The following is a 20,584-nucleotide window of genomic DNA, read 5'->3' on the forward strand; positions in this document are numbered from 1 at the left end:
GGGAATCGAACCCAGGGTCTCATGCATGCAAGGCAAGCGCTCTACCACTGAGCCACCTTCCCAGCCCCTGTTTTGTATCTTTTAATTAGTTATTTCTGAAGTTTAAAAATAGAATTTTAAATTTTATTTATATGGAAAAAGGAATTAATATAATGAAAACATAATTATCATTGTGTTAATTTCAGCAATTCTGAAAACAAAAATACCTAATATATATACTTACATCCTTTTCTTTTTGAAGACTGTCTACTTTCTCTTTTAGTCGCTTGTATTCAAAATCTAATTTATCTGCTTTCTTTGATTCTTCAGATAATCTATTTTGTAGTTCTACTACCTGATACAGAAAGACACAATTAATTTTTATAAATCGAAACATTAGAATTATCATTATTGGGCTCAATGTATATAGTGATAGAGTATGCTTGAGACTCTAGCGTTTGTCCTCAGAGGAGGAAAAATTATTATTTTCTTCTACAAGGCTATAAAAAACCCCTCCACCTATAAGCAAATAAGTTTATATGACCCAATAGCTTATTATACAAGAAAGAACTAGTAATAATGGTATGTCTATGCTGGGCATCAGGTGGCAAATGCCTGTAATTCTAGTTAGTCAGGAGGCTAAGATCTGAGGATTGGGGTTCAAAGCTATTCCAAGCAGGAAAGTCTGTGAGACACTGATTTCCAATTAATCATCAAAAAAGCCATAGTGAAATTGACAGACCTTTAGCTAAGGTGATAAAAACAAGGAGAGAAGAGATTCAAATCAACAAAATTAGAGATGACAAAGGAAACATCACAACACATCCAAGAAATGCAAAAGACTATGAGGTACTACATTCAAAACCTATACTAAGGGGGGGGGGACCAAGATGGCGACGGAGCAGTAGGGAAACGCCACAGCTCTCTCCAACCAAAAAGAGAGTTCGAGTTCCAACGCTTAATCTCCCCAAGAGACCGACAAAAACAAAAAGACGAACACTCAGAGAAAAACCAGAGGCGGAGAATAACAAAAAAAAAAAAAAAGAGAGGAAAAGAAGAATTTCAGAACAGAGAAAAGCGAAGACCCCTCCCCCAACCTTTACTGGCCACGCGGCAGTGCAACAAGCCGCCGTCAGCCGGCCTGGCGGGGGCTGCGGGAGCCCCAGAGACACAGCAGAGACACAGGGGGCCGCTTTCAGATCACCAGGTACTGGTTTGCAGAACAGCGGATCGCCAGGAACAGAGAAACCTACCAGCCGGGAGTCTCCACGAGGATCCCACCCCCCCCACCCCCACTCTCCACCCGAGCAGAGAGGCTCCATCCCGCCAAAGCTGCTTGGCACCAGCAGCGCCACAAAGGGACCTGTCGGCAGACCACCCGCCCGCCCGATCGCGATCGCAGCGACCTGGCTGGGCCGCTTGGGCCCCAGAGGTACCGCGAAGAAGCTGCCTGAGCGTGGACACTTTTGACCTGACAGCTTCGACAGAGGCAGAGACAGAAAAGAATCACACAGAGCCACCACCGCCCAGCCCAGCCCGGATTGCAACAACAACTGACGACCTACACCACACAGAAACAACCAGCTCCAGGGTGAGTACCCCACAGGGGAAGTGTATCCCTCAAGGGAGACCAGAGCTGGAGGGAATCCCCAGACCCTGACCTAGACTCCCTACCCCAACACCCGGACCACAGGACCCACTAAAACTGGGAACTGTTTGAGAGCTCCACCAGCCCGTGGAGCACACTCAGCTGGCCAGGCTAGAGCAAGAGCACCCCTGGAAGGGAGCTTAAATGCCCAAGCAAGGAACAGCACCCCTGGGTCAAGACTACCAATAGTAGAAGAAATTTGAACTGTGTCCCCCAGGCTGTATAACCTAGGTGGCATACACATCAGCATAGGCCTAACGAGTGCGCTCCAGGCTGCATAACCTAGGAGGTATACACATCAGCACAGGCCTAACAAGCGCGCTCCAGGCTGGGGCCGGAACCAGGCCCGGGGATCCGGCGCCTGAACAACACAACCAACTCCTCCCAATTGAAGTAAAAAGCTGAGCATACGCCTCAACAGAGGGGAGAAAACCAGGAAACAACACTCCCCGGGAAGCACGCCAGTGACAACAAAAGACCTGGAGGCCCAGGACAAGAGAAGCCCAAACCCCACCAAAACTCCACCCATATACCCTAGACTGGGAATTGGGCAACACAGGCTGCCAGCACCTGATAGTAAGCAGGAGCTCAGACTGTTAAGGCGGCTCAGCAATAGAGTGATAGTCTTGGATGTATGAGGCCCTGGATCTGATTCCTCAGCATCACAAAAGCAAAAAGGGTCAGAAGTGGTGCTGTGGCTCAAATGGTAGGGTGCCAGCCTTGAGCTGAAAAGCTGAGGGACAGCACCCAAACCTAGAGTTCAAGCCTACAACCAGCCCCAAACAAACAAACAAAAACACATCAGGAGCCCATAGCAGACTCCAGTATTTGGGAGAGTGCATCCAGAGCATCTGTTCTTCACAAGAGCACCCGTAGGAGCAAACACAAGCAGTCTAGGCTGCTCAACCCTTCCAAAGGTGGGAACTGCCAGCAATCTACAGCAGAGAGCTGAGAATCCTAAGTAAGTCAGAATAGCAGCTGGAAATAGGCTCCCAACAGAACCCAGATCAGGCACAGACTCTCTCTACCAATACAGAATCAGCAACCAAGCAAAGACAGACACACCAAAACAAAATTGAAGAGCAGTCTCCTGAACCTCCATGCGAAAATCACAGAGAAAAATCACAAGGTTTACCACCCAGGACAGCAAGCTCACCTCAAAAGCCAGCAGCCACGCAGGGGAGAGCCCCAGTGGGAGCAAAGCAGGAATGGAAGACAAAAGCTACATCCAAGGGTTGCTGGAGGCAATGACTCAAGAAATAAAGCGAGAAATTGATCAGAAATTGAAAGAGCACAAGGATGAACTATCCAAAGAGATACAGGGTATCAAACAAGAGATGCATGCAAAAATAGAAGCTGCACAAACTTCAGTAAGAAGTGAGATAAACGCCAAATTAGAGGTAATGCATACCTCATTGAGAGGTGAGATCAGTATTCTGAGAACCAACATTGAATCCATAAAGGGATCCATTTCCTCCATGCAAACCACAATAGAAGCCACTGTCAACAGAGTGAATGAAATGGAAGGTAGAGTGTCAGATACAGAAGACACCAACTGGACCAAAAAGTGACAGATATGGAAAAATCACTCAAATTAAACCAAAGGGATATTCAAGAGCAAGCAGATAATGCTAAAAAATTTAACCTTCGCATAATTGGAGTGGACGAAGGTGAGGAATTCCAGAGCAAGGGAATGCAACACCTATTTAACAAGATAATCAATGAAAATTTTCCCCACCTCAAAAACGACCATCTTAACTACATCACAAAAGCTTATCGAACACCCAACAAGCAAGACCCCAGGAGAAACACTTCTAGACACATTATAGTAAAAATGATAGATCTGAATAATAAGGAAACAATCCTGCATGCAGCAAAAATGAAGAAGGAGCTATACTACAATGGGAAAAAAATAAGAATTACTGCAGATCTCTCCACACAAACAATGAATGCAAGAAAAGCCTGGGAAAGCACCATACGAGCCCTGAGAGCCAATAACTGCCAACCCAGACTGATATACCCGGCAAAGCTAGCATTCACATTCGATGGAGAACTGAAAACTTTTAATAGCAAAGAAAAACTAAATGAATACATAAACATTAAGCCAGCATTACAAAGAATTCTAAGAGGGGGGACACAACCTGAAGAAAGCAACCAGGAACTGGGGCCTGCCCCAAACAGGCGTTACTCAAAGTCTAACTGAGCAAGCACAGGAGGAAAGGAAAGAAGAAAAACTTAGGAAAATGGAATGGCAGGGACAACAATGCATCTCTCTATACTTTCTCTTAATATAAATGGGCTGAATTCGCCAATTAAAAGAAAACGAACTGAGGACTGGATAAGAAAACAAGACCCATCCATCTGTTGCCTTCAGGAGACCCACCTCTCAGCCAAACATACAAACAAACTCAGAGTGAAGGGGTGGAAAAGGATCTACCAATCAAACGCCCCCAGTAAGAAAGCAGGTGTAGCTATCCTGATATCTGACAAAATAAACTTTTCATTAAAATCAGTACAGAAAGACAAGGACGGACACTACATATTAATAAAGGGAACAATCCAAGAGGAGGATATAACCATCATCAACTTATATGCCCCAAATATTGGTGCACCCAGATATGTCAAACAAATGCTCTCAAACTTACAGAATAAAATAGATCCCAATACGATAATACTAGGAGACTTTAACACACCACTCTCACCAAAGGACAGGTCTACCAACCAGAGGATTGGCAAAGAAGCTACCGAATTAAGAGAGGCCATACTTCAAGCGGAATTAACTGACATCTACCGAGTATTTCACCCTAAAACAACACAGTACACATTCTTCTCAGCAGCTCACGGAACTTCCTCCAAAATAGACCATATCATAGTTCATGCAAGGAACTTAAGCAAATACAAAGGGATCGACATAATCCCCTGTATCCTATCTGACCACAGTGGAATCAAGCTAGCTCTCAATAACAAAGCATACCGCAGAAATTTCTCTAATACATGGAAATTGAACAGCACACTCCTTAACAATGCCTGGATAACAGAAGAGATCAGAGAAGAAATAAAGCATTTCCTACAACTCAACGAAAATGAAAACACCTCACAAAGAAACTTGTGGGACACAGCAAAAGCAGTCCTGAGGGGCAAATTTATTGTCCTCAGTGCCCACATCAAGAGAATGGAGACAGACCAAGTAAATAATCTCATGTTGCAATTAAAACAGCTAGAAAAACAGGAAAAAATGGGACCTAAAGCTACTAGACGAAGCCAGATAACCAAATTAAAAGCAGAGATTAACCAATTAGAAAATCAGAAAACCATAACCAAAATAAACCAAACAAAAAGCTGGTTCTTTGAAAAAATAAACAAAATTGATGGCCCATTGGCTAGATTAATTAAAAAAAGAAGAGAGGAAACCCATATTAATAGGATTAGGGATGCCACGGGAAACATCACAACACGTACCCAAGATATCCAAACAATTCTAACAGACTACTTTCAAAAGCTATACTCTCTAAAGGAAGAAAATCGGGCAGAAATGGATGCATTTTTAGAGAAATACAAGTTGCCCAAACTGAGCAAAGAAGAAGTTAACCAATTAAATAAGCCAATATCCTATAATGAGATACAGGAAGCTATCAAAAGTCTTCCAACAAAAAAAAGCCCAGGACCAGATGGATTCACAGCAGAATTCTATAAGACCTTTAAACAAGAACTAATACCCATACTTCTCAAGCTCTCAGAGAAACAGAGAAGGAGGGAGCTATCCCAAACTCATTCTACGAAGCCAATATCACACTCATCCCCAAACCAGGCAAAGACCCAACCAAAAAGGAGAATTACAGGCCAATCTCCTTGATGAACACAGATGCAAAGATCCTTAACAAGATTCTAGCTAACAGAATCCAGAAACACATAAAAAATAATAATAAAATAAAAAATAATAAAAAAAATAATTCACTATGACCAGGTAGGCTTCATCCCAGAGACACAGGGATGGTTTAACATACGTAAGTCAATAAATGTAATCCAACATATCAACAGAGCCAAGGTCAAGAATCACATGATTATCGCCACAGATGCAGAAAAGGCCTTTGACAAAATTCAACATTCATTCATGCTAAAAGCTCTGGAGAAAATAGGAATAGAAGGAACATTTCTAAAAACAATAAAAGCCATTTATGACAGACCAATAGCCAATATTATACTTAATGGGGAAAAGCTACAACCAATTCTCCTAAAATCAGGAACAAGGCAAGGATGCCCACTGTCTCCACTCCTCTTCAATATAGTTCTAGAACCCTTAGCCAGGGCAATAAGGCAAGAAAAAGACATTAAAGGGATCCGCATAGGGAAAGAAGAAGTTAAGCTATCCCTTTTTGCAGACGACATGATACTATACCTCCAAGATCCCAAAAACTCCATCCCCAAACTCTTAGAAATCATAAATCACTTTGGCAAAATAGCAGGATACAAAATAAACCCTCAAAAATCAGTTGCCTTCCTATACACTGATAATGTACAGGAAGAGAGGGAAATAAAGGTAGCAACCCCATTCACAATAACCTCCCGAAAAATAAAATATTTAGGAATTAACCTAACCAAAGATGTAAAAGTACTATTTAATGAGAACTATAAAAAGTTAAAGAAAGAAATTGCAGAAGACACTAGGAAATGGAAAGACCTCCCATGCTCTTGGATAGGCCGACTTAATATAGTAAAGATGGTAATACTTCCAAAACTAATATACAAATTCAACGCAATTCCTATTAAAATCCCAATGACGTACATCACTGAAATACAGAAAACAGTCCAAAAATTCATATGGAACAACAAAAGACCTAGAATAGCCAAAACAATTCTAGGGGATAAAGACAATATGGGAGGGCTATCCATGCTGAACTTCAAACTCTACTACAGAGCTATAATAACAAAGACAGCATAGTACTGGCACAAGAACAGACCCGAACACCAATGGAACAGAATAGAAGATCCAGAAATAAATCCACAGGCCTACAGCCAGCTGATATTCGACAAAGGAGCCAAAGACATACAATGGAAGAAACACAGCCTCTTCAACCGCTGGTGCTGGGAAAACTGGGCAGCCACATGCAGAAAACTAAAAGTGGACCCCAGCCTATCACCATGCACCAACATCAACTCAAAATGGATTAAAGACCTTAACATTAAACCTGAATCTCTGAAACTACTGCAGGACAGAGTAGGAGAGACACTTGAACTAATAGGCACAGGAAGGAACTTCCTGAACAGAGTCCCAGGGTCACAACAAATTGGAGAGAGACTCGACAAATGGGACTACCTTAAAATAAAAAGCTTCTGCACAGATAAAGCTATCGCAACCAAGCTAGAAAGACAACCAACTAATTGGGAAAAAATATTTACCAGCAATATATCAGACAAGGGGTTAACATCCTGTATATACAGGGAACTCAAGAAACTAATCCCTCCCAAACCTAACAAACCAATTACTAAATGGGCAAGGGAACTAAAGAGGGACTTCTCAAATGAAGAAATAAAAATGGCAAAGAAACACATGAGGAAATGTTCATCATCCCTGGTGGTGAAGGAAATGCAAATAAAGACAACCCTGAGATACCACCTTACCCCAGTCAGAATGTCCCACATCCACAAATCAGCCAACGACAAATGCTGGAGGGGATGTGGAGAACGAGGAACGCTATTACACTGCTGGTGGGAATGTACACTCATACAACCACTTTGGAAAGCAGTCTGGAGGGTCCTTAGAAAGCTAAAGATCGACCTCCCTTACGACCCAGTCATACCACTTCTAGGCATCTACCCTGAACAACAGGAACCAATATACAAGGACACGTGCACCTCCATGTTTATTGCAGCACTGTTTGCAATAGCTAGGATATGGAAACAACCTAGATGCCCCACCACAGATGAATGGATCCAAAAATTGTGGTATCTATACACAATGGAATATTATGCAGCCATTAGAAATGACAAAATAATGGCATTTGCAGGGAAATGGATGGAGCTAGAAGGAATCATGATGAGCGAGGTAAGCCAAGAACGAAGAGACAAACAGTACATGGTCTCCCTGATAAGTGGATGATAAATCCAAAATGTTAGGTCATATGACAAAACTAACAGGACTTAAGAAACAAAGAACTCCCACTCATCTGGTTGAACCACTACCAAATATCCCCATGCTGCTGATCACATATATGGTATATAACATGTGAGCACCGTTATATATTACAGTCTGTGATAGACAATTTGCTCCAGGAAAGTTAGAATGAACTTGTGACTTTAAACGAGCATCATTATTCCACAATACTGTGAATTACCGGAAATTAAGTAATCACTTAATCACAATCAAAAAAAAAAAAAAAAAAAAAGAACCTTGGGGAAGGGAGGGAGGGAGGGGATGATAGGGGGAAAACAATGGAGGGGGTAACAATGCTCAAGAGGAAGTGTACTCATTACCTCACTCATGTAACTGTAACCCTCTGTATAGTATCTTTACAATAAAAAAATTAAAAAAAAACCTATACTAAAATAAGATGGAAAATATAGTAGAAATGGATAAATTCCAAGACGTATACATGCTGCCTTAGCTGAACCAAGAAGATATAAACTATTTAAACAGAACAATAACAAGCAATGAGATTAAGAAAGTAATAGTCTTTCCACAAGGAAAACTCCAGGTCCCAATGGATTCACAACTGAATTCCATGCGACCTAAAGGACAAACTAACAGTAGTATACTTCAAACTTTTCCTTGAAGAGGAAACAGAAGGGTCACTACCAAACACATTTAATGAAGCTAACATTATACTTATTTCCAAATCAGATAGGGACCCAACAAAAAAAGAGAAGTATAGACCAATTTCTCTGATGAACATGAACATAGACACAAAGATTTTTTTTTTCTTTGCTGGTCCTTGGGCTTGAACTCTAGGCCTGGGTATTGTCCCTGAGCGTCTTGTTGCTCAAGGCTAGCACTCTACCACTTGAGGCACAGTGCCACTTGAGCACTGTGCCTCAAGTGGTAGAGTGCTAGTTTATTGGAGACAAGAGTCTCATGAACTTTCCTGTACAGGCCGGCTTCGAACTGTGATCCTCAGATCTTAGGCTTATGAGTAGCTAGGATTATAAGTGTGAGCCACTGGTACCTGGCTGACACAAAGTTTCTTAATGAAGTTATTGCCATCAGAATTCAATAACCAATCAAAAAGTTATACACTATGATCAAGTGGATTGTATCCCAGAGATGAAAGCCTTATTTAATATGTAAATCAATAAACATAATACACAACATAGACAGAGCCAAAGACAAGAATCACAGGATCATCTTAACAGATGCTTTTGAGAAAATTGAATATCCATTCCTGTTAAAATTTCTGGTGAAGCTAGGAATAGAAGGAACATACCTCAACTTAATAAAGGCTATCTATGACAGACCAACAGCCAATATCATAATAAACTAAACTAAAACACTTTCCTCTAAAATCAGGAACAAGGTAAGATGTCCACTCTCTCTACTCTTTTCCAGTGTAATTCCAGAACTCCTAGCTGGGCCAAAAATAATAAAAAATAAATCAAAGGAATTCACCTAGAAGAAGTCAAACTATTCCCATTTGCAGACAACATGATTTTATATCTAAAGAACCCAAGAGACTCCACCTCCCAATTTCCTAGAGCTGATCCATAACTTTGGCAAACTAGCAGGATACAAAATCAACCTACAAAAACCAGTAGTTTTTCTGTACACTAATAATGTGCAATCAGAGATGGTAATCAGGAAAACAATTCTATTTGCAGTAGCCTAAAAGAATCAGAACATTAAAGAATAAACCTAACCAAGGATGTGAAAGATGTCTAAAGTGAAACTATAAAAATCTGAAGAAAGGCCGGGCGCCGGTGGCTCACGCCTGTAATCCTAGCTACTCAGGAGGCTGAGATCTGAGGATCGCGGTTCAAAGCCAGCCCGGGCAGGAGAGACCATGAGACTCCTATCTCCAATAAACCACCAGAAAACGGGAAGTGGCGCTGTAGCTCAAGTGGTAGAGCGCTTGCCTTGAGCTGAAGAGCTGAGGGACAGCGCCCAAGCCCAGAGTTCAAGCCCCACGACCGACAAAAAAAAAAAAAAAAAAATCTGAAGAACATGAAAAGGAACATGAAGGACATGAAAAGACCTCCCATGTTCAAGAATAGGGAGAATTAATATTGTGAAAATGGCATACTGCCAAAGGTGATCTACAAATTCAATGCACTCTCCATCAAAATCTCAACGACATTCTTCACCAAAATAGAGAAAAGAATCCAAAATTCATATGTAGTAACAAGAAAACCTTCAATGGCCAAAGCAATTTTAGGCTAAATCAGCAATCCTAGTGGTATCCCGATGTCAGACCTCATTTATCTACTACAGAGCTATAATGACTAAAACAGTTTGGTACTGGTACAAAAATGGCCCCGAAGATCAATGAAATAGAAGACCCAGAAATAAAGCCATATGCCATATACTTACAGTTATCTGGTATTTGACAAGGGAGTCAAAGATATACAGTGGGAATATATCTTATAATTATGAACATATCTTAATAATTATGTTGGGAAAACTGGACATCTATATAAAAAAAACTAAAAGTGGATGTTTGTCACCATGTACTAGTATCAACTCAAAGTGGATCAAAGACCTCAACCTTAATATGTTTTCTCTCATATGCTGAAGCCAGATCTAAAATATACTAGGACATGATAAATTATCCTGGATTCTAGGCATTCACATATAGTAAGAAGAACAGTGAGTAGAACACAGAAGTGCAATACCTATGGTGCCTCCGATCATATAAAATAACATTTATCAAAATGAACTCCAGGAAATGAAAACAAGAGGATTTTTCTTTGCTGTTTTTGTTTTCTTTTCATCATCTGCCTTTGGGAGGGCAAGGGGAGCATAGAAATAGAGGGACAAAAGTGAACAAATGCAGCAATGGTACTCACTAGACATTATGTTAAAAATGAACTATACAACATGTGGGTGGGGTCAGAAAGGAAAAAGTGGGAGAGTATAAGGGAAGGGGTGACACTGTTAGAAAAGAAATGTACTCTTTACCTAACGTATATAACTGTAACAACTTGGTGTATCACCCTTATAACAATAAAATTGTTTAAAAATGTACTCAATATCTGACTTATGTAACTGTAACCCCTCTGTGCTCCATCTTTACAATGACATTTAAAAAAGTAAAATTTAAAGAAAGACCTCAATATTAGACCTGAAACTTTGAAACGATTACAAGGAATATAGGCAGAAACATTTTGAAGAGTTCTGGGGGCAGAAAAGATAGGAGAGACTTGACAAACAGTATTACATCAAACCAAAAAGTTTCTGCACAGCAAAGGACATAGTTACTAAACTAAAAAAAAATCAATAGACTGGGAGATCTTTACTAGCAATTCTACTGACAAAGGCCTAATATTCAAAACATACAGGGAGCTCAAGAAATTGACCCCTCCCCAAACTAATAAATATGTAAATAAATGGGCAAAGGAGCTCAAGAGAGGCTTCACAGAAGAACACATAAAGAAATGCTCACCATCCCTGGCCATAAATGAAATGCAAATCAAAAAAACTTTGAGATTCCATCTCATTCCAGTTAGATTGGCCAACATGGAGAATTAGAACAACAAATGCTGGCGGCAATGCAGGAAAAAAGGAATCTTACTGCATTGTTGGTAGGAATGTAAACTTAGTACAGTCACTCTGGAAGGCAGTTTGGAGGTTCCTCAAAAATCTAAACACAGCACTTCCTTATGACCCAGTCATACCACTCTTGGGCATCTACCTGTACAAGTCAGGACAAGGAAAAGCAGAATGATAGAGGAGATGAGAGTAATTAGCATATATTATAAACATGTATGGAAATATAACACTGAAATTCCCTTCTATATACTAACAAAAAATAAAAATAGCCAGGTACCCAGTGGCTCACCTGTAATCCTAGCTACACAGAAGTATGAGATCTGAACATTTTAGCTTGAAGCCAGCTAGGCCAAGAAAGTCCATTAACACTCTTACTATTCACCAAAAAAGGCTGGAGGTGAAACAGACTCAAGTGGCAGTCCCCGGCTTGAGTAGTAAAAGCATAGGTTCAGTATCAAGACTCTGAGTCTTGATACCCAGTAGCAGCACAAAAATAATATAAAACTAACTAAATAAACAATTAAAAAAACCTGCCTAGACACTATGGATTCCTAAAGTTTTAGAAATCTATTTAGCAGGAACAAGAGTGTTTGAGATTACAAAATAATCTATAAGACTTACATTTCCATCAGTACAGATAACTGCATAATCTGATACCTTTTCTATACAAGAGCACAGAAGGAACAGAGAGGTGGGGAAGTAGGAGGAAGGGAAAGTGTAGGAGGCAATGGAGGGAAAAAAGAAGGATGCTGAGAAGCATCTAATCATATAACTAAATTTTTAAGAAATGTTTTAAAACCAATGTGGAAAATTCAGGAAGAAGCTGCAGGTACTAAGAGGTACCTGCTGCCAGTACATGATAGGGCTTTTGAGTTTAACAGGAGTCAAGTGGTTATAAACCCACTTGGACTCTAAAAGTTAGTTAAAATAAACAAGAGGATTATAAAAATAAAATCTCTCAGGTGACAAGATAAACTGAGTGCCTTGAGTTTAAAAGAATATACATATGGATTTGTGTTTATATTTTAATACTTGCCTTGTCTGGGGAAACCGAAGCTATCCTAGTTAAAGCTATCCTAGTTAGTTATACTATAGAAAATCCAGCATGAGAAAATAAACACATTGTCCAAAGAAACAAAACTACAATTTATAACCCTTAGTTATAACAAAGGAAAAACAAAACTACAACCTAGTACCCTTAGTTATCCTTTCTAATTTATTAAAATGATGTTCAGCTCATTAAAGAGAAAAATCCAAAATTTTATAGGCCACATGAAAAAGAAAAGTCATGAAAATGAGAATCAGCAAAAAAATATCAATAGCAACTGAATAGTAGAATAAGATCTACCAGGGATTTCAGATTGGAATTAACAGACATTTATATATTTATATATTATAGTTTTATAACTGATATATGTAATATATAATACTATAGTATATATATTACATATTAGGTTTAAAATTTTAGTGCTTAACTATAATCCCATCAGTAAAGTGGTGGAGGAAGGAGGATCACAAGTTTCAGACCAGCCAAAACCCTACAGTAAAACCATGTCTAGTTAAAAAACAAAAAAGATTTTGGAGGGTGGAGTGGGACAGTTCAGTGGTGGATCACTTGTCTAGTACATCGAGTCCAAGGCCATCAGTTTGATCCCTACCACCATAAAGAATCTAAGTTAGGGCTCGGAAGGTGGCTCAGTGGTAGAGCACTTGCCTTGCATGCCTGAGGCCCTGGGTTCGATTCCTCAGCACCACATAAGCAAAAAGAAAAAAGCCGGAAGTGGTGCTATGGCTCAAGTGGTAGAGCGCTAGCCTTGAGCTGAAGAGCTGAGGGACAGCGCCCAGGCCCAGAGTTCAGGCCCCATGACCGGACCCCCCCCCCCCCCAAAAAAAATAGGAATCTAAGTTATAGGAATAAAGATCATAAAAATGATCCGGGAAGCTTCAAAGTGCTTACAGAGAATTTTGAGAAAGAAAAATATCATAGAAGTATATATACTAAAATGTATCAAAAGGCTGGAGGTGTGACTCAAATGATAAGATACCAATCCAGCAAGCAAGTAAGCAAGCACGAGGCTGAAGCTTGTTATAGGCAAAAAATAGATAAATAAACATCAACAGACTATTATGCAGCTTCAAAGTATAAATTTCTTTGTTTTCTTTTTTTGTGCTAGTTGTGGGTCTTTAATCAAGGCCTGGCCACTGTTACTTAGCTATTTTGCTACAGGCTAGTGCTCTACCACTTGAGCCACAATTGTACTTCCAGCTTTTCTGTTGGTTAATTGTAGATAAGCCTAGGCTGGCTTTGAACCCAATCCACAAATCTCAGCTTCCTGAGTAGTAGTGATTACAGGCATGGAACTACCATCTCCCAAGAGCAAATTTCTTTTTAATTCTGTATCTTATATCCTTGATTATATATGAAAAATATTCACCCTTCCCCCCTTTATTTTTTGGTCCATCATGGGGCTTGAACTCAGGGCTTGGGTGTTCAGCTCAAGGTGAGCACTCTACTGATTGAGCCACAACGCCACTTCCGGTTTTCTGGTGGTTTATTGGAGATAAGAGTCTCACAGGCTGGCTTTGAACTTTGATCCTCGATCTCAGCTTCCTGAGTAGCTAGGATTACAGGGTGAGCCACTGGCACTGGCTATTCACCTTTTTTTTTTTTTTTTTTTTGGGTGCAGACACTAGGGCTCAGTGCCTCTCATTCACCCTTTTTTTTTTTTTTAAATCTAAGAGAGACCATTCTCCAACTCTGTTTATAAGATAGTATAAGTCAAGGTAAGAGAAGTATAGCATAGAAAATTTAAAGTGAATAAGAGGCAAAACATTCTAGGTAAAATAAGTGAACCCAACAATGTGAAAAATAAATAAAATGTAACCAAGCTAAGTTTATCTCACAAATCCAAGAAGAGTTTAAGCTCTGAAAATCCCTACTTATAAAACTCACTACATTAATAAAGGAGAAGCATAAGAAGTTCTCAACATATATGGGAAAAATAATTGATAACGTTCAATATCTATTTTAGGTAGAAAAATCAGGAATACAGTAGAATTTCTCTCTTAATTAAAATGTGGCTACAAACCTACAGAAACTTATTATACTGACAAAACACTGAAAACATTCTGAACATAATGAACAATATAAAATGGCTTCCCACTGTTGTGATTTCTTCACAAAGTTATTTTGAAGGTCAGATATACTGATTAAGAAGAAACAAATACAGAGCAGAAAGAAACAAAACTTCTTCCTTCATTTGTATGACTCCCTTTCTGGTTTACTCCCCTGTCCCCAGAACATGTTTCGGCTTCCTGATATTTATGTTATTAGATGATTTGTTAGTTGTTCAGAGGAGTTAAACCATTGAGCTTGTCCCCTAAGTATACAATTTTATTTTTCTTTTGTTGTTCATGGGGCTTGAACTCTGGGCCTGGGTGCTGTCCCTCAGCATTTCAGCTCAAGGCAAGCGCTCTACCACTTGAGCCACAGCACCACTTGCATTTTTCTGAGTGGTTTATTGAAGTCTCATGGACTTTCCAGCCCTGGCTGGCTTTGACCCATGATCCTCAGATCTCAGCCTTCTGGGTAGCTAGGATTACAGGCACGAGCCACCGGCGCCCAGCTAAGTATAGAGTTTTTAACAATTTGTGTAGGTATGCACCTATATATTACCACATGTCTGTTTGTATTTTAGATCTAACGTCCACATATGAGATAAAACATGCATCATTTGTTTCTCTGGGCCTGACTTTTTCCCTGCAAATGACATAATATTATTCTTTCTGATAGATGATTAAAATTGTATATATGTACCACATTTGTGTGTGTGTGTGTTTGTGTGTGTGTGTGTGTGTGCAGGCCTTGGGGCTTGAACTTAGGGCCTGTGTGTGCTTCTTGAGCTTTTTTTGCTCAAAGCTAGCATTCTAACATTTGAGGTACAGCTCCAATTCTGGCTTTTTGCTAGTTAATTGGAGCTGAGACTCTCATGGACTTTCCTGCCTAGGCTGGCTTCAAACTATGATCTTCAGGTCTCAGCTTCCTGAATAGCTAGGATTATTGGCATGAGCTACTATGACTAGCTTGTATCATATTTTCTTGAGCCACTCATCTTGTGGGGCATCTGAGCTGTTTCCGTTATATCCAATGTACATTATGTAAAAATTGAACTACCTAACTTGAGGGTAGGAATGGGATGGGGAAAATGGGAGCGAATGATGGAAGGAGTGACAATGATCAAGATACATTGTACTCGTAACCTGACTTCTGGAATCAAAACCCCTTTGTACAACTACTTAATAAAAATAAATATTTTTAAAAGTGTGAAAAGACAGGTCATGGACATATAGCAAATAAAAAATGTGTCAGTGATGAAAAATTAACACCTAGAATATATAAGAAACTTGTATGATCAGTAATTCCATTTTTAAAATGGGTAAAGATAAAAGTAGGTAATTCAAAAAAGAAACATGGTAAGTAGATGCATTTGTAATCTGGGTAATAAGAAGCCATACTTTCTGTTCATCTAATTGGCAAAATATAACCTTTGACAAAACTATGTGTTGGTGATGACAGAAACAAATAATTCATATTAGTGCTTGTTGGAAATAAAATCAGTTTAGAAATATAATCCAGAAATAATCTAAACACATTGAAGATACAATAAGAAATCCCATAAGGCTGCAAAATCTCCACACATGTATAAAAGAGAACATGATCAATGTTACCATAGTGGCATTTGTGTGTGTGTTCTGGTCTTGGGCTTGAAAACAGGGCCTGGGCACTATCCCTTATCTTTTATGTTCAAGGCTAAAGCTCTTCCACTCGAGCCATTAATCCACTTCTGACTTTTTGTTATTAATTAGAGATGAGATTATCATAGAATTTCCTGTCCCAGCTGACTTTGAACTGTGATCCTCAGCTCTCAGCTTCCTAAGTAGCTAGGATTATAGTCATGAGCCACTGGTGCCAGGTTTGGCATTTCTATTTTATATACACACACACACACACATATATATATATATATATATACACATATATACATATATGATGCATATACAGCAGAATCAATTTACATATCTTTCAACAACAAAATGGATTTGGAATCAGTCACTCAAAGGGATACAGCAATGAAAATAGATTTTTATCAACCAAGATAAAACCTTCAAATATTCAACTGACAAAAAAAGCAAAATATTTTCACTAAATCATTTATATAAAGATCTAGAACATGTCAAAATGTTATACATTCTTAAAAATAATTATGCATGTAGCAAAAGTATAGAAATGAACTGGGCCGGGCACTGGCGGCTCACGCCCGTAATCGTAGCTACTCAGGAGGCTGAGATCTGAGGATCACAGTTCAAAGCCAGCCCGGGCAGGAAAGTCCATGAGACTCTTTTTTTTTTTTTTTGTCCAGTCATGGGGCCTGAACTCTGGGCCTGGGCGCTGTCCCTCAGCTCTTCAGCTCAAGGCTAGCGCTCTACCACTTGAGCCACAGCGCCACTTCCGGCTTTTTTCTTTTTGCTTATATGGTGCTGAGGAATTGAACCCAGGGCCTCAGGCTTGCAAGGCAAGTGCTCTACCACTGAGCCACCTTCCCAGCCCTTTTTAAAATGCTGTTCTTTTTTTTTTTTGTCGGTTGTGGGGCTTGAACTCTGGGCCTGGGCACTGTCCCTCAGCTGTTCTGCTCAAGGCGAGCGCTCTACCACTTGAGCTACAGCGCCATTTCCTCCATGAGACTCTTATCTCCAATAAACCACTAGACAACCAGAAGTGGCGCTGTGGCTCAAGTGGTAGAGTGCTTACCTTGAGCTGAAGAGAGCAGGGACAGCACCAAAGTCCAAAGTTCAAGCCCCACACCCAACAAAAATAAATAAATAATAAATAAATAAATAAAATACAAAAAATTATATTTAAAAAAACAAAGAAATGAGCTGTGTACCAGTGGCTCATGCCTATAATTCTAACTACTCAGAAGGCTGAGATCTGAAGATCCCAGTTCAAAGTTTGCACATAGGAAGATGTGAAAAATTATCTCCTATTAACAACCACCAAAAAGCTGAAGTGAAGCTATGACTCAAGTGCAGAGTGCTAGAATTGAGCAGAAAAGTTCAGGGATAGCACCCAAATCCTGAGTTCAAACCCTAGGACTAGCACAGAAAAAAGAAAAAAGAAATACAAAGGGAGTGAAAACCATAAAACAACACAAAAGTCAACAGTAAGGAGGCAAGAGTCATTTACTTTCCTTTTGTGTTTTTAAACTGAGGAGCCTGAGTACTGTGCCAGAGCTTTTGTGCTTAAAGCTAGATTCTACCACTTGAGCCAAAGCACCATTCCCAGCCTGGACTGGCTTCAAGTCTCAATCTTCAGCTCTCAGCCTCCTGAGGACCTGGGATTTCAAGTGTGAGCCACCAGTACCTAGTTTGGTTTATTTTTGAAGCACAAAAACTTACCATACTATTTTTTTGCAGTTGTGTTGTATTTTTCTAAACTAGGATATAATAAATCTTAAGACTTTTTTGTAAAAAAAGGGATCTACTATAGAGAGACCAATAATTTTCTGATAGACTTATGTTTAAATGTGTTTATTGTTTGTGGCAAGGTTTGTGCCTAACATGTGATATGCAGATACTACTCTAACACTTGAACCACGCCTACAGCTCATGTCTTGCACTGGTTATATTAAGATAAATTCTCACTTTTTGCTGGGAATCCTAGTCCTATTCACACTTTCCATAATAGCTGGGATGGTACAGGCCAGCTCAGCTTCTCACTTTTTTACCCAGGCTGACCTAAAACCACAGTCCTCCCAATCTCAGTCTTTCACATAGTTGGTTAACATATACACACCACTGTACCCAGCAATTGTTTGAGAATGGGTCTCACTTATATGCTAGGCTGGCTCAAATAGCAATTTTCCCAATCTAAGCCTTCGAAGTAGCTAGGATTTAGGCATGCACTACTAGTGCTCAACTTTAAATTCTTTAAATTGTAAGAAAAATAGAAATAAATATAAAGAAGAAAAGGTTAATAGTTGTGAAAAGACAAGTTGGTAGTCTTGCTTATATGTAGTTGCTTGCTGTAATGAAGAACTTTGTCTCTGTTCTTTTACCTGTCTCTTATATGTCTCAAGTTGACCTCGAGCTGCATTGGCTTTCCTCAACTCCTCCTCTAGACTGACAGTATTTTGCATATACATAGTATTCTTTTCTTCTAAGAGTTTAACCTGTCGTCTCAAATCACCGAGGTCTTCCAACTTCTTTTTATAAGATTCCACTTGACCTTCTAGTTTAGACACTTTATCAGAAGAATGTCTAGAATGAGATATGAAATTTTAAAGTCAGAAATATAGTTATAAACTGTTTCAATGTCAAAGCAAGAGAAATGACAAGGTAAAATATGTAATAATGAAATTATAAGACCAAAGTAATTCTAGGTTAATATTTTACTTAGGATAAAAATATAACCAAACTTACAGAAAGTTCATTGAGAATGTTATATAGTTTAAGAAAAGTAAATAGCAAAGGGAGCTCACGTTTAGCACAAAAGTAAAATAAAATTGTACAGTGTCTAATGATTTGTCACTAGTGACAACAGGAGCATAGGTTTCAATGTACAAGTGTGGATAGACACACAAAGATAGTGGGGAAAATTAAATTTTATTTTATGTAGTCTAAGCTTGGTTTTAGAAGGGTTGATAAGTACCTCTCTCTTTTCTCTCATAAGATTGAAGTGACCTATCCAGGTGCCAGAGACTCAAACCTGTTACCCTTACTACTCAGGAAACTGAAAGCAGAGAATCATGGTTCAAAGCCAGCTTGGGCAGAAAAGTCTACAAACCTTCATCTCCAATTAATAAGCAAAACGCCAAACTGGAGATGTGGTTTAAGTGGCAGAGCACAAGCTATAAGCAAGCAAACTGAGTGACAGAGCAAGGCCCCAAGTTTAAGCCATGGTACCAGCATGCACACTTGTGTACATACACACACACACACACACACACACACACACATATGTGTGGTGTGTGTTCACATGCGCTTAAAGAGAAATTAAGTGAGTGTGTGTTGTGTGTGTGTCTGTGAAAGACTGAGATTCAAGATAAGAAGATAAATGATAATTGTGTAACATAGTCCTTACATAGGCAAGAAATGCTAAATATAGATGAAAGTGTTAGTACCCAAAAGGCAAAATAATAATAGATATAGAAGCAAAAAAGGAAAAAGATGGGTGGGAATGCAGAGAAGTATAGAGAGCACAAAGGATACAGAATATCAAACAGTTCATTACTTCTTTCTTCTACACAGTCGGAAATAAGGTCATTTACTGAGATGAAGGCATGATAGTAGCAGACAGATGAGAACAACTATGAAAATGTAAGAACTACGAAAGAAATGGAAGATAAAGGTATGTAACAGTGAGGAATAGAATGGTGGACAGAGATAGGGGCCTAATTTATACTAGGAAAAGCATAAATTATACTAGGAAAATATCATGGAACAGTGTGATTTTTATCTGTACATTCAGTGTTCAAAGAACAAAAGATAGAAAACATAGACAGTCAGAATGAACCATCAAGTGACAAAAGATTGTGCAAGAATTAAATGGTGGAACAGTGAGCTGAGATAGAGTGAGAAAACTAGAGGAAAAGTAACTAAAGAAAGATGCTTTACAAAGACACACCTTGTCTGGTATGCTAGTAACTAAGAAAAAGGAAGACCAGAACTAAGAGCTCAGGAAAGAAGAAGGAAGAAGGAAGAAGAAAGAGTACAAAGGAAGAAGAAAGAAGAAGAAAAAGGAACAAGAAGAAACTAGAAGGAAGAAGGAATGGGGAGGAGGAGGAGGAGGAGCATCAGTGCTATGCAAGTGTAAAGTGATGGCTACAGGTAAAATTGTATTTAACAAATACTTTTTGACAATTATTTGACAGATATCATTCTGAATGCCTGCAAATATAAATTCATTTAATTCCTCATAGCAACTTGAGTAAGTGTACACTATTTTTTTTTTTTTGGTCAGTCATGGGGCTTGAACTCTGGGCCTGTGCACTGTCCCTCAGCTCTTCAGCTCAAGGCTAGTACTCTACCACTTGAGCCACAGCACCACTTCTGGTTTTCTGGTGGTTTATTGGAGATGAGTCTAACAGACTTTCCTGCCCCAGCTGGCTTTGAACTGTGTCCTCAGATCTCAGCCTCCTTAGTAGCCAGGATTACAGGTGTGAGCCACCAGTGCCTGGCTTGTGTACACTATTTTTTGAAAA

At 39.4% G+C, this 20,584-nt stretch overlaps 1 protein-coding gene across 1 annotated transcript in view; it reads right to left on the reverse strand.

Annotated features, from left to right (window-relative positions):
- Positions 1-20,584, reverse strand: part of Hook3 (hook microtubule tethering protein 3) — a 152,699-nt gene that overhangs the window by 45,654 nt on the left and 86,461 nt on the right. Inside the window, exons 11-12 of the mRNA XM_070016050.1 lie at positions 18,440-18,641; positions 224-334 (exon numbers count right to left, since the gene is read on the reverse strand). Coding sequence (XP_069872151.1) covers positions 224-334; positions 18,440-18,641 — 313 coding nt within the window. The remainder of the gene's footprint in view (positions 1-223; positions 335-18,439; positions 18,642-20,584) is intronic.

The sequence above is a fragment of the Dipodomys merriami genome, unplaced genomic scaffold (assembly GCF_024711535.1).
Source record: "Dipodomys merriami isolate MVZ:Mamm:240054 unplaced genomic scaffold, mDipMer1.0.p SCAF_12, whole genome shotgun sequence".
Taxonomy (NCBI): Eukaryota; Metazoa; Chordata; class Mammalia; order Rodentia; family Heteromyidae; genus Dipodomys; species Dipodomys merriami.